Here is a 25,047-nt window from a genome sequence, read left to right on the forward strand (position 1 = left end):
TTTTTTAAGCCATAGGGTAGTGAATCTGTGGAAATCATTACCATAAACAGCTGTGGAGGCCAAGTCATTGGGTATATTTAAAGTGGAGGCTGATAGGTTCTTGATTAGTCAGTGTGTCAAAGGTTACAGGGAGGCGTGATTGAATGGCAGAGCAGACTTGATGGGCTGAATGGCCTAATTCTGCTCCCATGTCTTATAGTCATATATTCATATCCATTCAAACTGAAATGTATGGCTACTTCATTAACTGGCAATGTTACAATTAGACAGATAGGACAAGAAGAGAGTCACATACCTGGGTAGCGTCCATGTTGCTTGTGAAAGTAATCAACCGCTCGTAGCAATATATACAAAACCATTTCACTGTCAAGATTTTCCATACATGATGCTGGAAAGGAAAAATCATGTTGATTAGAGCGTGGTTTACACTAAAAAGAGAATGGAACAGAACCAGACGGAGTTCAGGTTATCACACAGGTATGTAAAAAGTGGAGTCACAACATTCATCCACCAGAAGAGTGACGACAGAACTGACAGGGTGGGACTACATCATCACCTCTGACATGTTCTAAGGACCCCATAGATTGAGGGGTCAAGCCACACAGAGGAATTGCATCTTCTCAAAGAAAGAACACATGCACAAGCATGGAAACAATTTCAGAATCAGAATTAGGTTTAATATCACCAGCATATGACGTAAAATTTGTTAACTTTGTGGCAGCAGTACAATGCAATAGATAATAGAGAAAAAATGTGAATTACAGTAAATAAATAATCTGAAATAGTTAAATTAAATAAATAGTACAAAAAATAGGAAATAAAAGAGCACTGAGGCAGTGTTCATGGGTTCAATGTCCATTCAGAAATCGGACAGCAGAGGGGAAGAAGCTGTTCCTGAATGGTTGACTGTATGCCTTCAGGCTTCTGTACCTCCTTCCTGATGGTAGCAATGACGAGCTGCTCATTATCGATAGGGAAATAATAACAATAATTTATCAACAGAGATCACCTGTCCATACAGCCAGAAAAAAAAAACAACTGCAGAAATTGGAATTCCCAAAATAAAATTTGCTGGCAGTTCTGAGTAGGTCAGACAGAATCCATAGAGAAAGATCATTAACATTTCAAGTCAATGAACTTCAAAAGTGAGGAAGCTAAGTTTCCTGTGTAAGTTGCAGAGGGGAGGGTGGAGAGGACAGAGGGAGAGTTTGTAACAGAGTATAGGCCAACATTATCAAAGTTACCATTTGATTAAAAACCAGCAGTTGGAGACAAAAGACAAAAAAAGGAATAAAGTAACACACACAAAATGCTGGAGGAATTCAGCAGGTCAGGCAGCATCTATGGAAATTAATAAAGAGTCAACATTTTGGGCCGAGACCCTTCTTCAGATCAAATGGAAACAAAGGCAAACAACCATATTTGCAGAGGAAAAGAAGACTGGTTACGTAAGTTGGATAGAACAATAACAAAAGGAACCATTACAGAAAACCAAACACTCCGTTTACTCTGTTTTCTCAATACTGCCTGTTCTAATGAAGGCTCCTTAACATGAAAGGAGTTCTCTCCACTCACTGCTGACCTGCTGAATATCTCTTAACCATCTGGAGAAACCATACAAGAAAGGGATCAAATGAATTTTGCATTATATAGCAAGTTCTTGTGATCTGGAATATACTCCTGAGCTTAAAAGTATCTTGTACTCAACAAAGAGAATTGTGCACATAAAGGAAGTACAAGCACATGACCGGCATGGATGCAAAAGGGATAGGAGTCAAACTCATTTCTGGCAGTTATTGGACAGTATGAATACTGGCCCTTCAGCCCAGCCACAGCACCCACCCAGCATTCACCCCAAAGCAGGGAGGGTGGGTTTAACAGATTGGAAAAATATGGATAAAGTAAAAGACTAAAGTGCAGATAAAGTAAAAGCAAAAGTTAAAAAAGAGAAAAGAAAGGGTGGAGTGCAGAAAAGTAAAATGCCAAAGAGTCAAAGATTACTAGATTTTGAAAGCACAATGTGTGTAAGAGCACATGATCTGAATGCCCATAGCATTCGTAACAAGGTAAGTTAACTTGTGGCATGGGTCAGTATAAAGGGGTAATGATTTAGTGGCCATTACAGAAATGTGGTTGCAGGGTGGAGAGGATTGGGACTTAAATATCCAAGGATATCAGGTAATACAGAAGGATAGGCAAGAAGTTAAGGGGGGGGGGGGTAGTAGTTTAATTTAAGAATGAGATCAAGGTGATAGTGAGAGATGATAAAAGATCTAAGGAGCAGAATATTGAATCCATCTGGGTAAAGATTAGGAATAGTAAGGGGAGGGAAGAATCACTGGTGGAAGTTGTCTACTGGCCACGGAATAACATTACAGTGGCACAGGCAATAAACAGAGAAATATCTGAGGCATGTGAGAATAGAACAGCAGTTATCATGGCACTTTAACTTGCACATAGATTGGATGAATCAAGTTGGTTGAGACAGTCTTGAGGATGACTTCATAGAATGCATACGTGATAGCTTTCTTAAACAGCATGTTACAGGACCTACAAGGGAATGTGCTATTTTGGATCTGGTCCTGTGCAATGAGACAGGTAAAATTAGCGATCTTGTAGTTAGGGATCATCTTGGAAAGAGTAATCACAATACGATTGAGTTTCTTATACAAAAGGAGGATGCAACAGTTCGATCTAAAACCAGTGTATTACGCCTTAACAAGGGAGACTACAACAGGACGAGGGAAGAATTGGATAGGGTAGACTAGGAACACATGCTAGGTGGGACGGTTCAGGAACCGTGGAAGACTTTCAAAGAGATTTTGCATGGTGCTCCACAGAAGTACATTCCATTTAAAAGTGTTTTATCTCAATGCATGGAGTATCAGAAATAAGGGGGATGATCTTGTTGCTCTATTACAGGCGGTCAGGTATGATGTTGTGGCCATCATTGAATCATGGCTGAAGGATGGTTGTAGTTGGGAGCTGAATGTCCAAGGTTACATGTTGTATCAGAGGGATAGAAAGGTAGGCAAAGGGGGTAGTGTGGCTCTGTTGGTAAAGAATGGCATCAAATCAGTAGAAAGGTGTGACATAGAATAAGAAGACATTGAATCTTTGTGGGTTAAGAAATAAGGGTAAAAGGACCCTGATGGCAGTTATATACAGGCCTCCCAACAGTAGGCTGGGATGTAGACCACTGATTACAAAGGGAAATAGAAAAGGTATGTCAAAAGGGCGATGTTATGATAGTCATGGGAGATTTTAACATTCATGTTGATTGGGAAAATTAGGCTGGTAATTGATCTCAACAGAGTGAGTTTGTTGAATGACTATGAGTTGGCTTTTTAGAGCAGTTTTATATTGAGCCTACTAGGGGATCAGCTATACTGGACTGGTTGTTATGTAATGAACCAAAGGGGATCAGGGAGACTAAGAACTCTTAGGAGCCAATGATCACAATATGATTGAGTTCAACTTGAAATTTGATAGGGAGAAAGTAAAGTCTGATGTAACAGAATTTCAGTGGAGTAAAGTAAATTACAGTGATATGAGAGAGGAGTTGGCCAAAGTAAATCGGAAGGAGATGCTGGAAGAGATGATAGCAGAGCAGCAACGGTGCGAGTTTCTGGGAAAAATGGGGATGGTGCTGGATAGATGTATTCCAAAAACAAAGAAATACTCAAATGGCGAAAGAGTACAATCATGGTAAACAAGGGAAGTCAAAAGTAATGTAAAAACAAAAGAAGGAGCGTACTACAAAGCAAAAATTAGTGGGAAGATTAGAAGATTGGGATGCTTTTAAAAACCTACGTCTAGCAAGTAAGAATCATTAGGAGGGGAAAGATGAAATATGAAAGCAAGCTAGCAAACAATATCAAAGTGGATAGTAAAAGCTTTTTCAAGTATGTAAAGATAGATGATAGTGGATATAGGACCACTAGAAAACGAGGCTGGAGAAATAATAGGGTTCAAGATGGCAAAAGAACTAATGAGTATTTTGCATCAGTCTTCACTGTGGAAGACACTGGCAGTATGCCAGATATTGTAGTGTGTGAAGGAAGACAAGTGAGTGCAGTTACATTTAAAAGGGAGAAGGTGCTCAAAAAGCTGAGAGACCTAAGGGTACAGAAATCACCCAGACCAGATGAACTGCACCCTAGGGTTCTGAAAGAGGTAGTGATACAGACTGGGGGCATTAGCAATGATCTTTCAAAAATCATTGGACTCTGGCATGGTTCCAGAGGAATAGAAAATTGCAAATGTCACTCCACTCCTTAAGAAAGGAGGAAGACAGCAGAAAGGAAATTATAGACACATTAGCCTGACCTCAGTGGGTAGGAAGATGTTGGAGTCAGCTGTTAAGGATGAGGTTATGGAGTACATGGTGACACAGGACAAGATAGGTCAAAGTCAGCATGGTTTCCTCGAGGGAAAATCTTGCCTGACAAATCTGTTGAAATTCTTTGAGATTACAAGTAGGTTAGATAAAGGGGATGCAATGGATGTTGTATATTTGGACTTTCAGAAGGCCTCTGATAAGATGCCACACATGAGGATGCTTACCAAGTTAAGAACCCGTGGTATTACAAGAAGGCTACTAATATGGTTAGAGCATTGGCTGATTGGTAGGAGGCAGAGATTGGGAATATTTGAATGCACACAGCATAAAAAATAAAATAGACAATCTTCAAATTCAGCTACAGATTGGCAAATATGACATTGTGGCCATCTCTGAAACTTGGCTAAAGAATGGCTGCCATTGGGAGCTGAACCTCCAAGGACATACAATATATCATAAAGATAGATTAGTAGGCAGAGGGGGTGGTGTGGCTGTGTATAATATTAAATCATTAGAAAGAGATGACATTGGATTGAAAGGTGTAGAGTCTCTATGGGTTGGGTTAAGAAATGGCAAGGGTAAAAGGACCCTGATAGTATTTGTATACAGACTTCCAAACAGCAGCCGGGCTGTGGATTACAAATTACAGCAGGAGATAGAAAAGGCATGTCAGAAAGGCAATGTCATGATAATTGTTGGGGATTTTAACATGAAAGTGGATTGGGAAATCCAGGTCAGTACTGAACCTCAAGAGAGAGAACTTGTAGAATATCTAAGGGATGGCTTTTTAGAACAGCTTGTTGTCCAGCCCACTAGTGGATCGGCTGTGCTGGATGGGTTTTGTGCAATGATTCAGAGGTGATATTAAGGAATTATGCTTGATGTTAAGGAACCCTTATGGACAGTGATCACAATATGATCAAGTTCACTTTGAAATTTAAGAGGGGAAAAAATAAAAGCCAATGCGTCGATATTTCAGCAGAATAGAGGAAATTACAATGGGATGTGAGGAGAACTGGCCAAAGTTGGCTGGAAAGGGGCATTTGCAAGAAGGACAGCTGGGCAGCAGTGGCTGGAGTATCTGCGAAAAATGAGGGAAGTGCAAGACAGATATTAGGTTAGATTAGATTGTGAGGACACTCAGTCCTCGTTTATTGTCATTTAGAAATGCATGCATGCATTAAGAAATGATACAATGTTCCTCCAGAGTGATATCACAAAATTTAAAAAAAGGACAAATCAAGACTCACGCTGACAAAACCACATAATTATAGCATATAGTTACAGCAGTGCAAAGCAATACCGTAATTCGATAAATGCAGACCATGGGCGTGGTTTAAAAAGTCTGAAGTCCCGATTGACTCCAATAGTCCTGATATCAGGCAGCAAATGGGAGAAACTCTCCCTGCCATAAACTTCCAGGCACTGACAATTAATGCCTCGGAAGCACCCGATGACAGCAGACTCTGAGTCCGTCCGAAAACTTCAAGCCTCCAACCAACCCCTCTGATACAGACTCCCGAACGCCATCCTCTGTCGAGTGCCTTCGACCTCGTCCCAGCCGCCGAAACAAGCAAAGCCAAGGTCTCGGAGGCCTTCTCCTCCGGAGATTCCAAACCACGCAGTAGCAGCGGCAGCAAAGTGGGCATTTCAGAAGTTTCTCCAGATGTTCCTCCACGCTCTCACGTCTGCCTCCATCAAATCAGGATTGTGCACGGATCCCTACTTACCACGTAACAGATATCCATTCTCCAGAGAGGCTGCGCGCACTGCGTCGAGCCGCCATCTTCTCCTCCTCCAAATATATATTCCAAATAAGCAGCAATTTTCAAAGGGAAGAAGGACACCACCATGGCTAACAAGTGAAGTCAGAGACAAAGTAAAAGTAAAAGAGAGGCCATACAAGGAAGCCAGAGCTAGTGGGAAGATAGAGGATTGGGAAGCTTTTAAAAACTTACAGAAGGAAACTAAGATCATTAGGAAGGAAAAGATGAATTATGAAAGGAAGCTGGTGATTAATATCAAATCAGATACTAAAAGCTTTTATAAATATATAAAGGTTAAAAGAGAGTTAAGGGTACATATAGGACCAATAGAAAATGACTCTAGAGATATTGTAATGAAAGATGAAGAGATGGCAGAGGAACTGAATGTGTATTTTGCATCAGTCTTCACAGTGGAAGAAGTCTGCGGTATATTGGACATTTAAGAGTGTCAGGGAAGTGAAGTATGTGCAGTGAAAATCACGACTGAGAAGGTGCTCAGGAAGTTTAATGGTCTGAGGGTGGATAAATCTTCTGGACCTGATGGAATGCACCCTCGGGTTCTGAAGGAAGTAGCTGGAGAGATTGCGGAGATATTAACAATGATCTTTCAAGAATCGATAGATTCTGGCATTGTTCTGGATGACTGGAAAATTGCAAATGGTACTCCGCTATTTAAGAAGGGTGGGAGGCAGCAGAAAGGAAACTATAGACCAGTTAAGCCTGATATAATGGTTGGGAAGTTGGAATTGATCGTTAGGGATGAAATTACAGAGTACCTGGAGGCACATGACAAGACAGGCCAAAGCCAGCATGGTTTCCTGAAAGGAAAATCCTGCCTGACAAACCTATTGCAATTCTTTGAGAAAATTACAAGCAGGGTAGACAAAGGAGATACAGTAGACATGGTGTACTTGGATTTTCAGAAGGCCTTTGACAAGGTGCCACACATGAGGCTGCTCAGCAATATAAGAGCCCATGGAATTACAGGGAAGTTACTAGCGTGGGTGGAGCATTGGCTGGTCGACAGAAAACAGAGAGTGGGAATAAAGGGATCCGATTTTGGCTGGCTGCCGGTTACCAGTGGAGTTCCACAGGTGTTAGGACCACAGCTTTTTACGATGTATGTCAATGATTTGGACTATGGGATTAATGGATTTGTGGCTAAATTTGCCGATGATACCATATAACCATATAACAATTACAGCACGGAAACAGGTCATCTCAGCCTTTCTAGTCCGTGCTGAATGCTTACTCTCACCTAGTCCCACCAACCTGCACTCAGCCCATAACCCAACATTCCTTTCCTGTCCATATACCTAACCAATTTTACTTTAAATGACAATATCGAATCTGCATCTACCACTTCTACTGGAACCTCGTTCCACACAGCTACCACTCTCTGAGTAAAGAAGTTCCCCCTCATGTTACCCCTAAACTTTTGCCCCCTAACTCTCAACTCATGTCCTCTTGTTTGAATCTCCCGTACTCTCAATGGAAAAAGCCTATCCATGTCAACTCTATCTATCCCCCTCATAACTTTAAATACCTCTATCAAGTCCCCCCCCTCAACCTTTTACACTCCAAAGAATAAAGACCTAACTTGTTCAACCTTTCTCTGTAACTTAGGTGCTGAAACCCAGGTAACGTTCTGGTAAATCTCCTCTGTATTGTCTCTATTTTGTTGACATCTTTCCTATAATTCAGTGACCAGAACTGTACACAATACTCCAAATTTGGCCTCACCAATGCCTTGATACAAAGATAAGTGGAGGAGCGGGTAGTGTTGAACAAACAGAGGGCCTGCAGAGAGACTTAGATAGTTTAGGGAAATGGGTAAAGAAGTGGCAAATGAAATACAATGTTGGAAAGTGTATGGTCATGCACTTTGGTGGAAGAAATAAATGGGCAGACTATTATTTAGAAGAGGAGAGAATTCAAAATGCAGAGATGCAAAGGGACTTGGAAGTCCTTATGCAAGATACCCTGAAGGTTAACCTCCAGGCTGAGTCAGTGGTGAAGAAAGCGAATGAAATGGTGGCATTCATTTCTAGAGGTATGGAATATAAGAGCAGGGTTGTGATGTTGAAGCTCTATAAGGCACTTGTGAGACCACACTTGGAGTATTGTGTGCAATTTTGGGCTCCTTATTTTAGAAAGGATAAAAAGGGTTCAGAGAAGATTCACAAGACTGATTACAGGAATGAAAGGGTTACCATATGCGGAATGTCTGGCAACCCTTGGGCTGTATTCCCTGGAGTTCAGGAGAAGGATGGGGAATCTCAAAAAAACATTCTGAATGTTAAAGGCCTGAACAGATTAGGTATGGCAAAGTTATTTCCCATGGTAGGGGATTCTAGAACAAGAGGGCATGACTTCAGGATTGAAGGATGTCCATTTAAAACTGAGATATGGAGGGTGGAAAGTGGCAAATGTCAGAAGGTGGTAAATCTGTGGAATTTATTGCCACAAGTGGCTGTGGAAGCTAAGTCCTTGGGTGTGTTTAAGGCAGAGATAAATAGGTTCTTGATTAGCCAGGACATCAAAGGGTATGGGGTGAAGGCAGGGGAGTGGGGATGACTGGAAGAAATGGATCAGCCCATGATTGAATGGTGGAGCAGACTCAATGGGTGGAATAGCATACTTCTGCTCCTGTATCTTTTGGTTTTATGAAATAAAAGGACCCTTTTCTGGTTGGCTGCCAGTGACTAGTGGTGTTCCACAGTAGACACTGTTGGGACCACTTCTTTTCATGCTGTACATCAGTGATTTAGATGATGGAATAGGTAGCTTTGTTGCCAAGTTTGCAGTTGGTATGAAGAATGGTGGAGGGCAGGTAGTGTCGAGGAACCAGGTAGACTGCAGAAGGATTTAAGACAGATTTGGAGTATGGGCAAGAATGTGGCAAATGAAATAAATGTACAGAGTATATGTGGAAAAGATGATGTAGAATTCTAGGACAAGAGGGCACAACCTCAGGTTCGAGGGATGTCTATTTAAAACAGAGATGCAGAGAAATTTCTTTAGCCAGACAGTGGTGAATTTGTGGAATTCATTACCCTGGGGAGGCCAGGTCATTGAGTGTATTTGAGGCAGAGATTGATAGGCTCTTGATTGGACCTAGCATCAAAGGTTACAGGGAGAAAGCTGAGGAATGGGGTTCAGGAGGGGCCAAAAAAATGATCAGCCATGTTTGAATGACAGAAGAAGACTCGATGGGCCAAATGGCTTAATCCTGCTCCTACGTCTTATGGTTTAAAAACAAGGACAGTAAAGGAAGACATCAAACCAATAGTTTGTGTGTACAAGTTCGACAAGAGTGGTGAGAAACTGGAAGATTGGTAAAACTTTAAAAAACAACAAAGAACCACTAAGTGAGCAATAAAAAATTTTTTAAAATGGAAGATCAATTTTGAAAATAAACTACCACCAAATATAAAAATGGATAGCAAAAGTTTTTATAATTATATAAAGCAGAAAAGGGTGGCTAAAATGAACATAGGTCCCTTGTAGGATGAGAAGGGGCAATTGATATTGTGTAATGAGGAAATAGCCAAGGCTTTGAATGACTATTTTGTGACTGTCTCCACGGTGGAGGACATGTCTAAAATGCCAAAGAGAGATGATATGAATGCAATGGGAGTTGAGGACCTCGATACAATTGCTATCATTAAAGAGGTAGCGCTAAGCAATCTTGTGGGCCTAAAGATAGATAAGTCTTCTGGTCCTGATGGAAAGCATCCCAGCGTACTGAAAGAAATGGCAGTGGTTATAGTAGAGGCTTTAGTGATAATTTACCAAAATTCTCTGGATTCTGGGAGGTCCCAGCAGATTGGAAGGTGGAAAATGTTACACCACTGTTCAGAAAAGGATGTAGGCAAAAAGGATATACTGGATATTCTCTGACCAATTAATCAGTGGTGGCTACCTCAGTAAATATATTTAAGAGAAGGTTGGTTAGATTTTTACATAGTAGGGGAATTAAGGGTTATGGGGAAAAGGCAGGTAGGTGGAGATGAGTCCATGGTCAGATCAGCCATGAACTTATTGATGGCAGAGCAGTTCGACGGACCAGATAGCCGACTCCTGCTTCTATTACTCATGTTCTTATATCCCTAGAAGCCCCATCCACACGTTTCTATCTGTATTTCTTGAATGATATCATTGTACTTGTCTTAACCATTTCCTCTGGCAGCTTGTTCCATATACTCACCACCCTCTGTGTCCCTTCTAAATCTTTCCCTCACCACCGTTAACCTATATCTCCACATTTTTTGATTCCCCTAGCCTGGGGAGAAGACTCATCTTCTAGCTTATCTATGCCCCTCACAACTTTAAACGTTGCTGGAAAAAAAGGTCACTCCTCATTCTCCTATGTTCCAAAGAATAAAGACCGAGCCTGGCCAACCTCTCCCTATAACTCAGACCATCTAGACCTAGCAACAGCCTCGTAAATATGTTCTGTCATGATGAGTAGAGGCAAGAGATCAGATTAGGAAATTCTCAGTGAACACCAGCAGAATATTGACATCAGATGGTGATATGTGAATCCCCAAACACTTACAACCACAGGGGGCTAAAGAAAGCACTGAGCGTTTGTGTATATACTGCTGTACTGTTGTATGTTTTATGAGCATGGTTTGGGTATGATCTACACCAGCCTGACCTATTCTGCAAGACAAGCATTACAATCTTTTGCAACAAAAATGTTCTCTTTAAGACTACAAATTGGAGACACTCACCTATTTGATCCTTGTCAGTAGTCTCTGGATTGAACTCTTCTGCCAGTGATCGACAACATACAAGTCGTAGAAAAGCAGCGTTCCTGCCTGCAGTTTGAGTCAGTGTGATTAGGTGCAAAAACATCAAAAACAATACAAGCACTATTTTCAACATCCAAATTGTAACAAATTTGGGGCAGCACAATAGTGTAGTGGTTTGTGTAATACTATAGTGCCAGCTACCCTGGTATATTTCCTGCCACTGTCTGTCAGGAATTTGTACGTTCTCCCTGTGACCCCGGGGGTTTCCTCCGGTTGCTCTAGTTTCCTTCCATATTATGATATAGATGAGTAAATTGCGAGCAAGCTATGTTGGTGCCAGATGCACAGCGACATTTGCAGGCTGCCCCCCAGCTCATCCTCAGACTGAGTTTGTCATTGACGCAAATGACACCTTTCAGTGTGTTTTGATGTACGTGTAATAAATAAAGCTAATCTCAAATTGGAGGTAAAATCTACTAAGGAGGAAATGCTGGGATACCCAAACTGTCTGCCACAGCAGCTCACTGCTTCATTGAGAACTGTACCTACATTCCAAACTGCTGATCACAACAGGGCCCATGGTGAGATCCAGAACAAAGATGCTCTCATCCAGCTTGGTCTAAGTACAGTCCCAAACCTTTCCAGCTTCCTTTCAACTTTAGTAAATGATGTAATCCATTGGTGGAAAAGGTTCAAGGACCTCATAAAAGAGACACGAGAGATATCTTGTTTGCACAGAGGGTAGTGAGTGCTTGGAATGAACTACCAAAGGAAATGGTAGAGATGGGTACAATTACAACATTTAAAATACACGTGGACAGATACATGGACTTGAAGAGCTTGGAGGGTTATGATACAGGCAACTGGGCAGAGCAGGGATGATGCTGTGTTCAGCATGAACCAGTTGGGCCAAAGGGCCTGTATCCATGGGCTCCTCTGTTCCTACAAGTCACTTTACACCCACCCGTCTAACTAAATCTCAAATCACATGGCCTAATATGGGTTACAGGGTGGCACAGCGGTCAGCATAGCGCTTCACAGTGTGGCAATCGGGGTTCAATTCCCGCCACTGTCTACACAAGGAGTTTGTATGTTCTCCCTGTGGTTTGATGATTGATATCCTACATGTTGTCCACTTGCTGTTTGTGCAATTTGTTCTTTTTTTGCGTGTTGAGTGCTTGATGTTCTCTTGAATGGGTTCCACGGTGTTTCTGTTTGGTGCCTGTCTACGGGAGAACAAATCTCAGAGTTTTATTCTGTATACATACTTAAATAATAAATGCGTGGATTTCCTGGGTGCTCCGGTTTCCTCCCACATTCCTAAGGTGTATGGGTTGATAAGTTGTGGGCATGCTATGTTATATGTTGTCATAAGAAGCATGGTGGATCTGAAAGGCCTGTTACCATGCTGCATCCCTGTAAAATAAAAATTATAAATCTAGAATAGATTTTTCCTATTCATTTTCCAGAATGATCGGCATGTCTGCTATTATTGTTGTTGGTATCTTTGTGGCCTGCTAAGATGCCAATGGACATTTCTGGTTCAGTGGGCTCATGCATTAAGGGCAGGGATATTTCAAGGGCTCTACCATCTGAGGCAGGGTTGAATCAAGCGGGATTCCTTTCTTAAATTTCCATTTTTTCAAAGGAATGATGGTTTAAAGTTAATTTTGTTTTCTAATTTTCTAAACAACACAAATTCAAAGACCCATGAAATGTGAACTGGATTAACATAACCATTGAGCTGCCACGCCCATTTTATATTTTAACTGCACTAATAGCTAATCTTAAATTGGAGGTAAAATCTATTAAGGAGGCTCACTGCTTCATTGAGAACTTTACCTACATTCCAAACTGCTGATCACAACAGGGCCCATGGTGAGATCCAGCACAAAGATGCTCTCATCCAACTTGGACTAAGTACAGTCCCAAACCTTAATGGACGACTTACTGGCTTAGATTTCAATATACACAAAATGATACAACACTTGTGACATGTATCACCAGGGTTACTCCTGGCCTTGCCAGTGAATATCCATGCTCGTAAATGAAATAAGACTTACAGAAGAGCCAAATGTCTTTTTCAGAGATGGTCTCAGGGGCCTGAGGGAGAAACACAAGAAACATATAATGGTGTTAAGTAGCAACACAATTCAAAAGTGGAAACTGTACATAAACACAGCAAAAGGAGACCCATGCCTCACAGATTCACAGGCAGAGGAAACTGTCAACTGAAGTCATCTGCTTTAATTGACAGCTCAGTGCAACCAAAAGAAACCCATCCAGCTTGCGACAGATATAATACGGGGTTAAAATCCGACAAGATATGCTTCTCAATAAATATTTATTACAATTAAAGAACTCCTTCTTTCTGTTCACAGGGTTTGGGTTCTTCAATGATGCTGAGAACTGAACTCAATCTCCCCAGACAAAGACAAGCAAAAGGAACTTTAATAAATTTATTCAAAATTATTAAATATTTTAGAATATAGAACAATATAGGCCCTTTGACCTAAGATGTTGTACCAACTTTTTAATCTGCTCCAAGACTAACACTTCCCTCACATACAGTCATCAATTCTTTCATGTGTGTGCCTATCTAAGAACCTCACTCTGAAATCCCTGCTATACTTTCTTCCAATCATGTTAAAATTAAGCTTCCTTGTATTTTTGATACAGTAATTAAGGAGAAATAGTTTTTTCAGGCAAGGGGAGTCAGAGGATGCCAAATCAAGCTGGAAGAGATGAGAAGAACGAGTTAGTCTGATCAGACATGCTTTAATTGGAGTGGTAGCAGAAACTTTCAATCGGGAATTACTTAAAGGGAACAAATGCTTAAAGAGAAAAGAAAAATATAAGGATATGAAGACAGAACATAAGGTGAGAATTAATTGAGTAGCTCTGCCAAATAACAGATCTGATGGCAAAGTGAACTCTGTGATTTGGTGGCTCTTTCTTGGTCGAGGTCAACCATGCTATCATAAGCAAGCCACGGCAGTATGATTTGGACAGCATGCTGTTACCCTTGCAGCAGGCTCCTCCTTTGTACACAGGTGATCAATTGGAGAGACTGATACAATTTGGCACCAGTGGCATCACAGGAATTGCCAGTTAATATTGAACTCAACCTAGGGTTGCTTTAGGTACTCCACTCGAGATTTTTCCTTGGTGTTTACTCCTGAAGCTTTCCCCTTGAGTGGGTAAGGCAGCAGAAGTTTGAGATAAGTTTTCCTTCGCCTCGGTGAACTGCCAATCACAGTTGATGAACCTCATCTGCCTGAACTCTATGATTACTGACAGAGATTTAAACATTGTTCTCATTTGAGTAACACACAATAAATGCTGGTGGAATGCAGCAGGCCAGGCAGCATCTATAGGGAGAAGCACTGTTGACATTTCGGGCAGAGACCTTTCGTCAGGACAGACTGAAAGGAAAGATAGTAAGAGATTGACTGGCTTAGTACGAAATGACAGGACAGCAACACAAGAGATGATCAGTGGGAAGTGAGCAACTTTATTTGGTGTCAAGGAGCTTCTTGAAAACAAGAGACTTGAGACTGAAGAAAATACAAGTATAGTTTTGATTGGTGACAGGACAATGCAGATGAGGAAGCAATGAGTTAACAAAGAGGTTTGATTCTTCCCAACCCCACAATGACATTGATAAACAAGTGTCCCTCCAAAATTGGCTATATTCCATATGTTGACTATGAGGCAACCTGTCACAATGTGAGGTAAAGTTAACTGTCCTGCCAAAGGGTCTTGGCCGAAAACATCAATTGTACTTTTTCCTGCAGATGCTGTCTGGCCTGCTGAGTTCCTCCAGCATTTGTGTGTGTTGCTTGGATTTCAGCATTTCCAGATTTTCTCTTGTTTGTAAAATTAAGACCTACTGCTTGCAGGAAAGGAAAAAGGCAAATAGAAGAAAAACAGGATGGATAAAAGACTGTAGCTTGTCAGAACAAGAGAAATGATGCAAAATGCTACCTACCCTACCGACTGATCCCAATATTTCAGTAACATAGTCACTTATAATAGCGGCATCTTCTTTTGCTTTCTCACGGTATCTAAGGCAGAAGCAAAAAGAACTCAGTAAGAACCATGTATTATATAAAACTAAACAACATAAGAAAGAATGAAAAAAGTGAACAAAAGAAAAAAGCTGTAGAGGGTTATAAACTCAGCCGGCTCCACCTTGGACACTAGCCTCCCCACCGTTGATGACTCCTTCAAAAGGCAAGTTTGCAGGCAAAAAGGTGGCATCCATCATTAATGACCCCCATAACCCAAGACTCTCATTCTCACCATCAAGGAGAGGGTGCAGAAGCCTGAAGACACACACTCAATGTTTTAGGAACAGCTTCTTCCCCACTCCTATCAGATTATTGAATGGTCAATGAACACTAACTCACTATTTTTTTTCGCTCTTCTTGAGCACTACATATTTACTTTAATGTACAGTTTTATGTATTGCACTGTAGTGCTGTCACAAAACAACAAATTTCATTTCGTATGTCAGTGATATTAGACCTGATTCTGAATGTAAGACACAAGTACCAACAGTCTGTGATTCCAACTGAAAATAATATGTGTTGCAGTTCAAAGCAAGCTGGATTCTGTCAGTGCTGACAGCCCCCAAGCAAGCTGATGGGACAACACCTGGAAAAATGTGGAAAGATCTGAGCTCCCTACATAGGGAGGATAATAGGTGTTGGTCAACAAATGTGAGTTTGAGAGTCCGGGGCCAAGGACTAGAGACCCGAAAGTGGTCTGTCCTGGGGTTAGAAGCCTGTGGGCATGAGGGAGCGGACGTGTGGAAGGGCAGGAAAGGGCTTGTTTTGCATTTGTTCCATTGTTGTTGTGCTGAACGCTATAGGCATGCTAATTTTTATTTATTTACTTATTGTGATACAGCACCCAGCAATCCCCTGATTTAACCCTAGCCTAATCACAGGACACTTTACAATGACCAATGAACCTACTAACTGATAAATCTTTGGACTGGAGCATCCAGAGGAAACACACACATTGCACAGCGAGGACATACAGACTCCTTACAGATTACATTGAAATTAAACGCTGAACTCCATCTCCCATAATAACGACACACTGACTGCTATGCTACTTTGGTGTTGGAATATGTGGTGACACTTGCGGGCTGCCCCCAGCACATCCTTGGGTGTGTTGATTATTAATGCCAAAGACACATTTCACTGTATGTTTCAATGTACGTGTAATAAATTAAATCTGAATCTGAAATAATCATCAGATTAATTTTACCGTGCACAGAGAAATTTAATGGACCTAAAGTCCCTGGTGTTTGGAAGACTGAAGGGTGATCAAATTGAGCTGTATTTTATGAGCTTCAGAGAAGATAAATAGATGTTTGTGCTGTATGCAGTGTTTACAGCTAAGAATCACAGGCTCAATGTGATGGAGGAAACTGGAGCACCTGGAGAAAACCCACACATTCCACAGGGCGAGTCCTTACTGATGATGTCGGAATTGAACCTTAATGCTCCAAGCTGTAATAACCATTACACAATTACATTTCTTATGGTGACTTAGTGATTTTTTTAATTGTTATATATGGCACTGTACTGCAGCCACAAAACAACAAATTTCAGGACATATATCAGTGATAATGAACCTGATTCTAATTGTGAATAACGTATAACACAAAAGAGTACAAAGATTTGTGATATCTGTATTCAGTTCACAATGGCCATGGGGGAAAAACAACAAAAGCTCTAACTTACAGCAAACTGAGGAAAAATCTGAAATCACTTGTGTTACATACACGTTCTGTAGCCGAATGAACCGGGCAGAGTCTGCTATCATGTCTGGGATGGTGCCACGTACAGGGAGATTCCCCAGTCCTTCCTTTTCCACAAACTGTTTCACTGCTCGTGTTAAGATCCAAAATGAAGAGCTCTATGAAAACAGCATTTAAAGAATCATGTAAGAGGACACTGAAACAACCAATGGTGCAGTCACCACACACCACCACACACAAAGAATAATGATTTCCTAATACATGTGACAAATTTAAATAAATTCCTTTTTCCACTATTTCTTGTTGATACTCAGATTACATTTTTTAAATGCACCATACCCTTTAGCATGAAGGAAAAAAACATATTTTGGATGTTTTTATTCTTCTCCGGCAGGGGAATAATTTCAAGTTCTTGCGTTTTTAGAAAGAAGCTGAGATAAGGCCCTGACTGTGAATTGCCCTCGCAATGGACTTGGTATATGGGCTTACAAGCATGAACAAATCACTAACTTCAGAAGAAAAGGGCAATTAATTGAGGGTGGATGGGGGAACAATCATAAAACATAGAACATTGCAGCACAGTAAAGATCCTATGGCCCACAATGTTGTGCCGACCATTTAATCTACTCCCAAAATCAACCTAACCCTTCCCTCCTACATAACCCTTCATTTTTCTGTCATCCACGTGCCTCTCTTAAATGTTCCTAGTGTATCTGCCTGCTCCATTCCTCATAGCACATTCCACACATCCACCCCTCTGTGTAAGAAAACCTACCTCTGAAATCCCCTCCTATATTTTCCTTCAATTACTTTAAAATTAAGCCAATTCTGCCCTAGGAAAAAGTCTCTGGCTGTCCTCTCAATCAACACTCTTATCATCTTATACACCTCAGAACAGGCTGAATGATAATTTACTCTGTTGGGAACAAGAAATTGTCATTAAATGGCAGTTTTTCCCCCAGTTTAAACTTTGTTTACAAGGCTTCCTGCTGCTGCCATCAAGAAGGAAATACAGAAGCCTTAGGACCCACACAAATAAGTTCAGGAACAGTTAATACTCCTCAATCACTGGGCTCTTGAGCCAAGAAAATAATTTCACTCACCCTAACACTGAGCTGATTCCACAACCTAAGGACTCACTTTCAAGTATTCTATAACTTGTGTTTTCAATAGTTATTTATTATCATTATTTTCTTTTTGTACTTGGGACAGTTTGTCATCTTTTTCACATTAGTTGCTCACCTGTCTGTCATGTGCAGTTTTTTTATTGATTATATTGTGTTTCTTTCTATATACTATGACTGGCCACAAGAAAACAAATTTCAGGGTAGTACTATATATGGTGACATGTATGTACTTTGATAATAAATTTACTTTGAACTTTGAACTTATGCTTTGTTGCAACCTGTGTGTTGATGTTTGTGCATCGCTGATCCTCGAACAGTTCCTGAACGTTACTTGGAACCTACAAAAGTACAAAAGCAAAGGAAAGTGAATATCACAGAAACCAAAGTCCCACCTTCAGTTACAATATCAACTACAGTATTATTCACTCAGCACAGGAGGCTATGTGGGCTACTGTAGCTGTTTTTCAACCTTGTATGGATGGTATCCAAAACAAAGTTTTATTTTAAAACTGTACCTCAGTATGTTTGACAATGCAAATCAACAAGTCATAGAGAATTAGAGCACAGAAACAGGCCCTTCAGAGATCCCAAGGAGCTGTTGGATTTTGTATTGTGAGAGTGAATGGCCAGCATCTACCAGCCACAATACAGTAGCTCAAATCAATTTTATTTGTCATACCCACTTACATGTATTAGGAGTTTGCTGTGGTGCATTGGTCAGGGTGCAACATGCAACAAAAACCAACGTTCAACATTTATATTGATAATGAATTATATAAAGTTAGAAGTTAAAATATGGAAATGGAATAAAATGTGTATAAATACGTTAATACCAGCATGCAATTACAATGTAAACGGCATTATAGAAACTGGTTGAAGTGTCTACAGTACAGTGACTCAATAGATGGGGGAGTGTGGGGGGTGGGGCTAACTAGAATGACCTGATTTACAATTCTCCTGCGTCCTTGTTCTTTCATCAGAATCTAGTAAATTGTTCCATTTACAAGTATTTATTCAATTCTTATTTGAACTTTACTATTGAGTCTGCATCCACCTCCCTTTTAATTAAGATTATTCTAAACTTTAACAAGTCACTGTGTACACAATTTCCCCTCTGATTCTTTTGCCAACTATCTTAATTCTGTGTCTTCCACTTAAATCCATCCTACCATATAACATTACAGCACAGTACAGGCCCTATATTGTGGGCCCTTGAAACAATGACACAAAAACCCCCTTTAATCTCAAATTACATGGGGCTGACAAGATAAATTGGTACAGATTGCTTTGTTCATCTAAGCTTACCATGCAAAGAGATAAATAATCATTGTCCAGCTTGTACCCTTCCTGATAATCACACAATGTGGAGTGGTTAGGGGAGGGCTGTCAGGTGCCTGAAAGCCAACAATCATTCCCCAGGTGAATTCACCTACTCCAACACCCAACTCAACCAGATATTATTTGTCTCCATTAGCTCAAGACATCCTTCAGACTTCACCTGGCAATCTTCATCCTTCAGACTTCACCCACAGCAAAGAAACAGACCCTTCCACCCATCTAGTCCATGCAGACCTGTTATTCTGCCTAGTTCCATCAACCCTCACCTAGACAATAGCCCTCCATACATCTCCCATCCATGTACTTATCCAAATTTCTCTTTAATGGTGAAATCAAACCCACATCCACCACTTCTGCTGGCAACTTGTTTCATGCTTACAACACCCTTAGTGTTAAGTTCTCCCTCACATTCCCCTTAAACATTTCATCTTTCATCTTAACTTATGACCTCCAGTTCTAGTCTCATTCAATCTCGGTTGAAAAAGCCTGCTTGCATATATCCAATCTATACCCATCATAATTATGTATACCTCTATCAAATCTCCCCTTATTCTCCTACACTCCAGGGTGTAAGTCACATATCAGAAGGCAACAAGCAATGTAAAATACATTAGCAGTTCTACCTTGGTAGGATTCAGGGCAGTGTTGACATTTTTGATGGCTTCATCAAAGTTCTCTTCATCTACTGGGGTTCCTTCATCATTTTTCAACAACCCTGAATTAGATTGGAAGAGAAAAAGAAGCGATTGTGAATGGTCAGAATGACACCAACTGAATATCAGTAACTAAATAACATCATTCTTGAAAAAAAATTTAACAATTCAGTCTAACCAAATATTTTCACTGAACCACAGATCAGTACATATTTTATTTATATATACAGAACAGAATAGGCCCTTCCAGCCCATCAAGACACACCATTCAGCAACCCCTGATTCAACACTAACCTAATTCTGGGACAATTTACAATGACCAATTAACCTACTAACCAGCAACACACACAAAATGCTGGTGAAACACAGCAGGCCCGGCAGCATCTATAGGAGAAGCACTGTCGACTTTTCGGGCCGAGACCCTTCGTCAGGACTACTAACTTACTAACCAGTACGTGTTTGGATTGTGGGAGGAAACCGGAGCACCCGGCCAAAACCTATACATTCCATGGGAGAACATACAGACTCCTCCGATGCCCCAAGCTTTAATAGTGTTGCACCAACCACTATGCTACCTTGTGTCCTGCAAGGGAGCTGGTAATTATCATGAAAATAAGCAAAAATTTCAGTTTAAAAAAAACAAAATCATTCAGACACTATCAATGCATTTGATCCACTGCGTCTATGTCTCTACCACCTGGCTTTCCACTCTGTTGTAACATTTTATAATTATTTGTCCTGTTCTATCGAAAGTAATTTATTGCATCCAAATTCAATACATCTATACAAGAGTATACAGATGTTTCCAAGGATTGTATATACTGTAGGATGTATACGTTTGATTAAAAAAAAACTGAACTTTGAACTGTGATCTTCTGCGTCATCTATAATGCCATAAACAATTGGCTCTTTCTTCCCCCTGAGAGCGAAGTAGGATGAGTTGTGACAATTGAGGTGTTCAAGATGTTAAGAGGCACAGATTGAGTGAACAGTCAGAAGTTTTTTTTTAAACCAGGGTGGAAAAGGGGACATAATTTTTAGGTGAATGGAGGAAATTATTGGAGGAATGTCAGAGCTAAATAATTCTTTCCACAGAGAGTGCTTGTGTATGCAATGCCCTACACATAGGCACAGGTGACAGAAACAGATATATTAGGGAAATTTAAGAAACTCTCATGATTGAAAAATGGAGGGCGATGTGGGAGGGAAGGGTTAGATTGATTGTAGACTAGGTTAAAGGCTCAGCACAACATCGTGGGCCTAAGGGCCTGTACTGTGCTGTAGTGTCCATGTTTAAAAGAGTAGATCATAGAGCTCTCAACCATCCCCTGCCATTCAGTGCCAGGCCATCAGTAGTGTTACAGCTGTCAGCACTTTTATCTTATAAAGCAGAACTGACCTATAAAATTTTCAACTTCCAATACGCCACATTTGGTAGAAAGACATTGTCATCAGACTCAGCAGAGACAGTGTTTCTGTTCCCTATCTTGTAGGGATAGTTACAATAAAGCAGCACACTCCCAGGACAGTTTTCTCTGGCTGGCTCCTCCATGAGTGAACTGGTCATATACATTGCACAAAATGTCACTGTACAGGGAGTTTGCACATAAACCTAGAGGCTGCTGGTTCAAATGATCCTTGATGTCAATACTGTGTATGTCTGTGGGTGGGTGAGAGAGAGGAGCAGGTCTTGTTTCACTGACGTTTTGTTGATTTTGTGTTCTTTTGAACATAGTGGGCCTGCTATGCTGGCACCAGAATGTATGGCGCATCCTTGGTTGCATTGGCTGTTAACACAAATGATTCATTTCACTCTGTGTTTTGATGTACATGTACCATCAACCTACAGACCATGACACTTAGGGACTTGAGCTATACTATTATTTTATACATATTACATATATATAATTTTTGAAACTACATGCTTTTCTGCTATAACTATATGTGAGTGTTGATTCTGTTGCACCGTGCCCCATGGATTACTGGTTTGTTTGGGTGTATTCATGTGTATGGCTGAATGGCAAACTTGAACTTGTTAGTTTTTTCTAAGGAAGGTTTAGAAAGATACAAAAAAAGGGATATTCACATGCATGAATTCTCACAAGGCACAACATTTAAAATCAAAATGATACCACTCCTTACCTTGTCGTATTAACTCTCGAAATGCTTCCTTTTCTTTGTAAGTTTTTGGCAACTGATTGTTATGCTGTGGAATTTTATATATTAAAAAAAAGGATAGCATGAGAACCCCTGTACACTGTTCATCCTGTTTACAAACGCCAATCAGACAGCTTCAACAGCATTAAAGGATCATTTCAGAACACAGTGGTGCCATGGCGTTACACTGAAGCTGTTTCATAACAGTTTGCATTACACAGCAGCTTTTGTCATCCTAAAGTCTGGAGTTTTATAAACAATGATCTTTGAAGCATGGTCACAAAGGTAATGTAGCTAACTTTTTCATCTCTACAACATTATCTAGCTCCGGCCCTTCCTCAGCCTGACCTGCATCCATGCCAGTGTTACCACTGGATTTCACTATTCTAATACTGCCAGCTGAGCTCCCATGTTCTATCCACTGCAGCTTTTAGTTCATTCAAATTGCTGCTTTATCTACCAATATACCTACCAGCTATAAAGGAGTTATATACAGAAAGGTGTCAGAAAAGGGTCAGTATTGTTATGAAGGATCCTACCCACCCTGATTGATATAGATATAGATATATATATCTCTTATTGTGTGTTTTTGTTTTTTTTTGTGCAGCATCAGATCCAAAGTAAAAATTATTTTGTTCTCCTTTACACGTGTACTGGAAATGACATAAAACAATGAATCTTGAATCTCATCACTGTGCTACACTGCCTCTATTCTTACAATGTACCTTGAAACATTTAGCCATATTAATTGCCCCACATAAGTAAATTCAGTACTGTACTACTTGTGTTACAGGAAGGTACTATACGCACCAATGAGATAGTGTAGCGGTTAGCCTGACACTACTACAGCTCAGGGTATTCAGAGTTCAATTGCGGCACCATCTGTAAGGAGTTTGTTTGTTCGCCCCATGAACCATATGGGTTTCCTTCGGGTGCTCTTGTTTCTTCTCATAGTCCAAAGATGTACCAGTTAGGGTTAGAAATTACAGGAGCATGGTAATATTTGCAAGATGTCCCCAACACATCCTCAGACCGTGTTGGATGTTGATGCAAACAACACATTTCACAATCCTGTTGGAGACTTCTGGTCAAGATAGCGCCTGCATACAATGCTCTTTTGGTTGACATCTTCTGGATAGATTATGAAACCATCTTTTTCACTTCTTTTATGTCTTTTACATTTGTTTCTTATCTTGGATGTGATTCTGGAACAGTTGTAGACTGAGTTTTGCAGTTTGGATGTTTCAGTGCTGTGCAGTCTCTGAGATTTCGGGAGGCAGAGACAGCGTGAGCAAACCTTGTGGCAAGAAGCCTGCAGGTTGGCACGTGAGCTGATGTTTCACCCCATTTCACCAATTATAACATCCATTGTTTGTCAATTAAAGGGACGAGGACGATTGAAACATCAAGATGAGTGCGGAAGTTTGGCGATCGTTTGGGTGTCCCAGCGCTCTGCAGTCTCCAAGGGGCAGAGGCAGCATGCATGGACCTAGTACCGGGTAGGTTGAAAGATGGGGCACAAGCTAATGTTTGGCTCCATTTCGCCGATTAAATCTTCCATTGCTTGCCGACTAAAGTGACGAGGGCAACTGAAGCATCGAAGCGAGTGCAGAGGGTGAACACTGGTTGCCTGTCTTTTGATCTCTCTGCTATGCTACCAGAGGGGAGAGCCTGCTGCGTTTTGGATGTTTTTCAGTTTTATAGTTTTTATATTCTACAGTTTTTCACCTGACCCTCTTGTTTTTTTTTGTGCAGAGAGAGGAATTTGGTGGTCGATATGCCTGATCTGTTTTGTTCTTTTTTTTGTGGGGAGGTGGGATTTGGGGGTTCATTCTAACAATTCCAATAATGGAACATTACAGTAAGTGAGCAGACCCAAATGTTTAGAAATTACAAATTATGTTATGTAGATTACATTAAGATTATTCTACTGTCCTTTCATAATTTCTAGTTCTATATTTTGTTTAAGGTACTCTACCTCCAGTGACAGGTCTAAAAGCAGTCAGCAATTGGTTATCAAATGATTTTAGTTCACATGCAGGAATAGTCAAATTGGTGCTGGTGTTCTTGTTCAGCAAAATGGGTCAGTGAATCCAAGTCTTAACCTCTAGCCAGTGAATGCTGGTGCAGGTTTCAGCCCAGAACAAGATGTGGTTTTCTCAGTGATATGTCCTTCATCAGACAGCCCACTTTGTTGAGTTCCACACATGAATAATAAAATACTTCAACACAGAAACAAGCCAAGGAAAATCTGCAGAAAAGAGTGTGTGGGCTCACCAGTAAACACGACACAGCAATTCAGAATCACAGTCATAATACCATAAGACATATAGGAGCACAGTTAAGCCATTCAGTCCATCAAGTCTGCTCCGCCATTCCATCAGGGCTGATCTCGGATCCCACTCAGTCCCATATACCTGCCTCCTCAACATATCCTTTGATGTACATGCCAATCCGGAAACAATGAATTTCTGCGTTAAATAACCACACAAACTTGTCCTCCACCACAGGCTGTGGCAGAGCATTCCACGGATTCACTACTCATTGGCTAAAAAAATTACTTACCTCTGTTCTAAAAGGTCACCCCTCAATTTTGAGGCTGTACCCTCTAGTTCTGGATACCCCCGCTAGAGGAAACATCCTCTCCACATCCACCCTGTTTAGTCCTTTCAACATTCAGTAGGTTTCAATGAGATCTCCTTGCATTCTTCTAAATTCCAGTAAGGCCCAAAGATGCCAAATACTCCTCATACGTTAAACCCTTCATTCTCTGAATCATCCTCATGAACCTCCTCTGGACTCTCTCCGATGACAAAACATCCTTTCTGAGATATGGGGCTCAAAACTCTTGACAATACTCCAAATGCGGCCTGACTAGTGTTTTATAAAGCCTCAGCATTATCTCCTTGCTGATATATTCTACTTCCCTTGAAATAAGTGCCAACATTGCATTTGCCTTCTTTACCACAGACTCAACCTGTAAACTAGCCTTCTGGGAGGCTTGCACGAGGACTCCTAAGTCCCTCTGCAACTCTGATGTTTGAACCTTCTCCCCATGTAGATAATAGTCTGCACTATTGTTCTTTTTACCAAAATGCATTATCATACATTTCCCACTATATTCCATC

General features: G+C 40.7%; 1 protein-coding gene across 1 annotated transcript in view; it reads right to left on the reverse strand.

The window, feature by feature from the left end:
• Positions 1-25,047, reverse strand: part of nae1 (nedd8 activating enzyme E1 subunit 1) — a 69,902-nt gene that overhangs the window by 6,928 nt on the left and 37,927 nt on the right. Inside the window, exons 10-17 of the mRNA XM_059993303.1 lie at positions 21,905-21,968; positions 19,733-19,824; positions 18,050-18,109; positions 16,669-16,802; positions 14,860-14,935; positions 12,932-12,971; positions 10,848-10,934; positions 296-388 (exon numbers count right to left, since the gene is read on the reverse strand). Coding sequence (XP_059849286.1) covers positions 296-388; positions 10,848-10,934; positions 12,932-12,971; positions 14,860-14,935; positions 16,669-16,802; positions 18,050-18,109; positions 19,733-19,824; positions 21,905-21,968 — 646 coding nt within the window. The remainder of the gene's footprint in view (positions 1-295; positions 389-10,847; positions 10,935-12,931; positions 12,972-14,859; positions 14,936-16,668; positions 16,803-18,049; positions 18,110-19,732; positions 19,825-21,904; positions 21,969-25,047) is intronic.

The sequence above is a fragment of the Hypanus sabinus genome, chromosome 17 (genome assembly GCF_030144855.1).
Source record: "Hypanus sabinus isolate sHypSab1 chromosome 17, sHypSab1.hap1, whole genome shotgun sequence".
Lineage (NCBI taxonomy): Eukaryota > Metazoa > Chordata > Chondrichthyes > Myliobatiformes > Dasyatidae > Hypanus > Hypanus sabinus.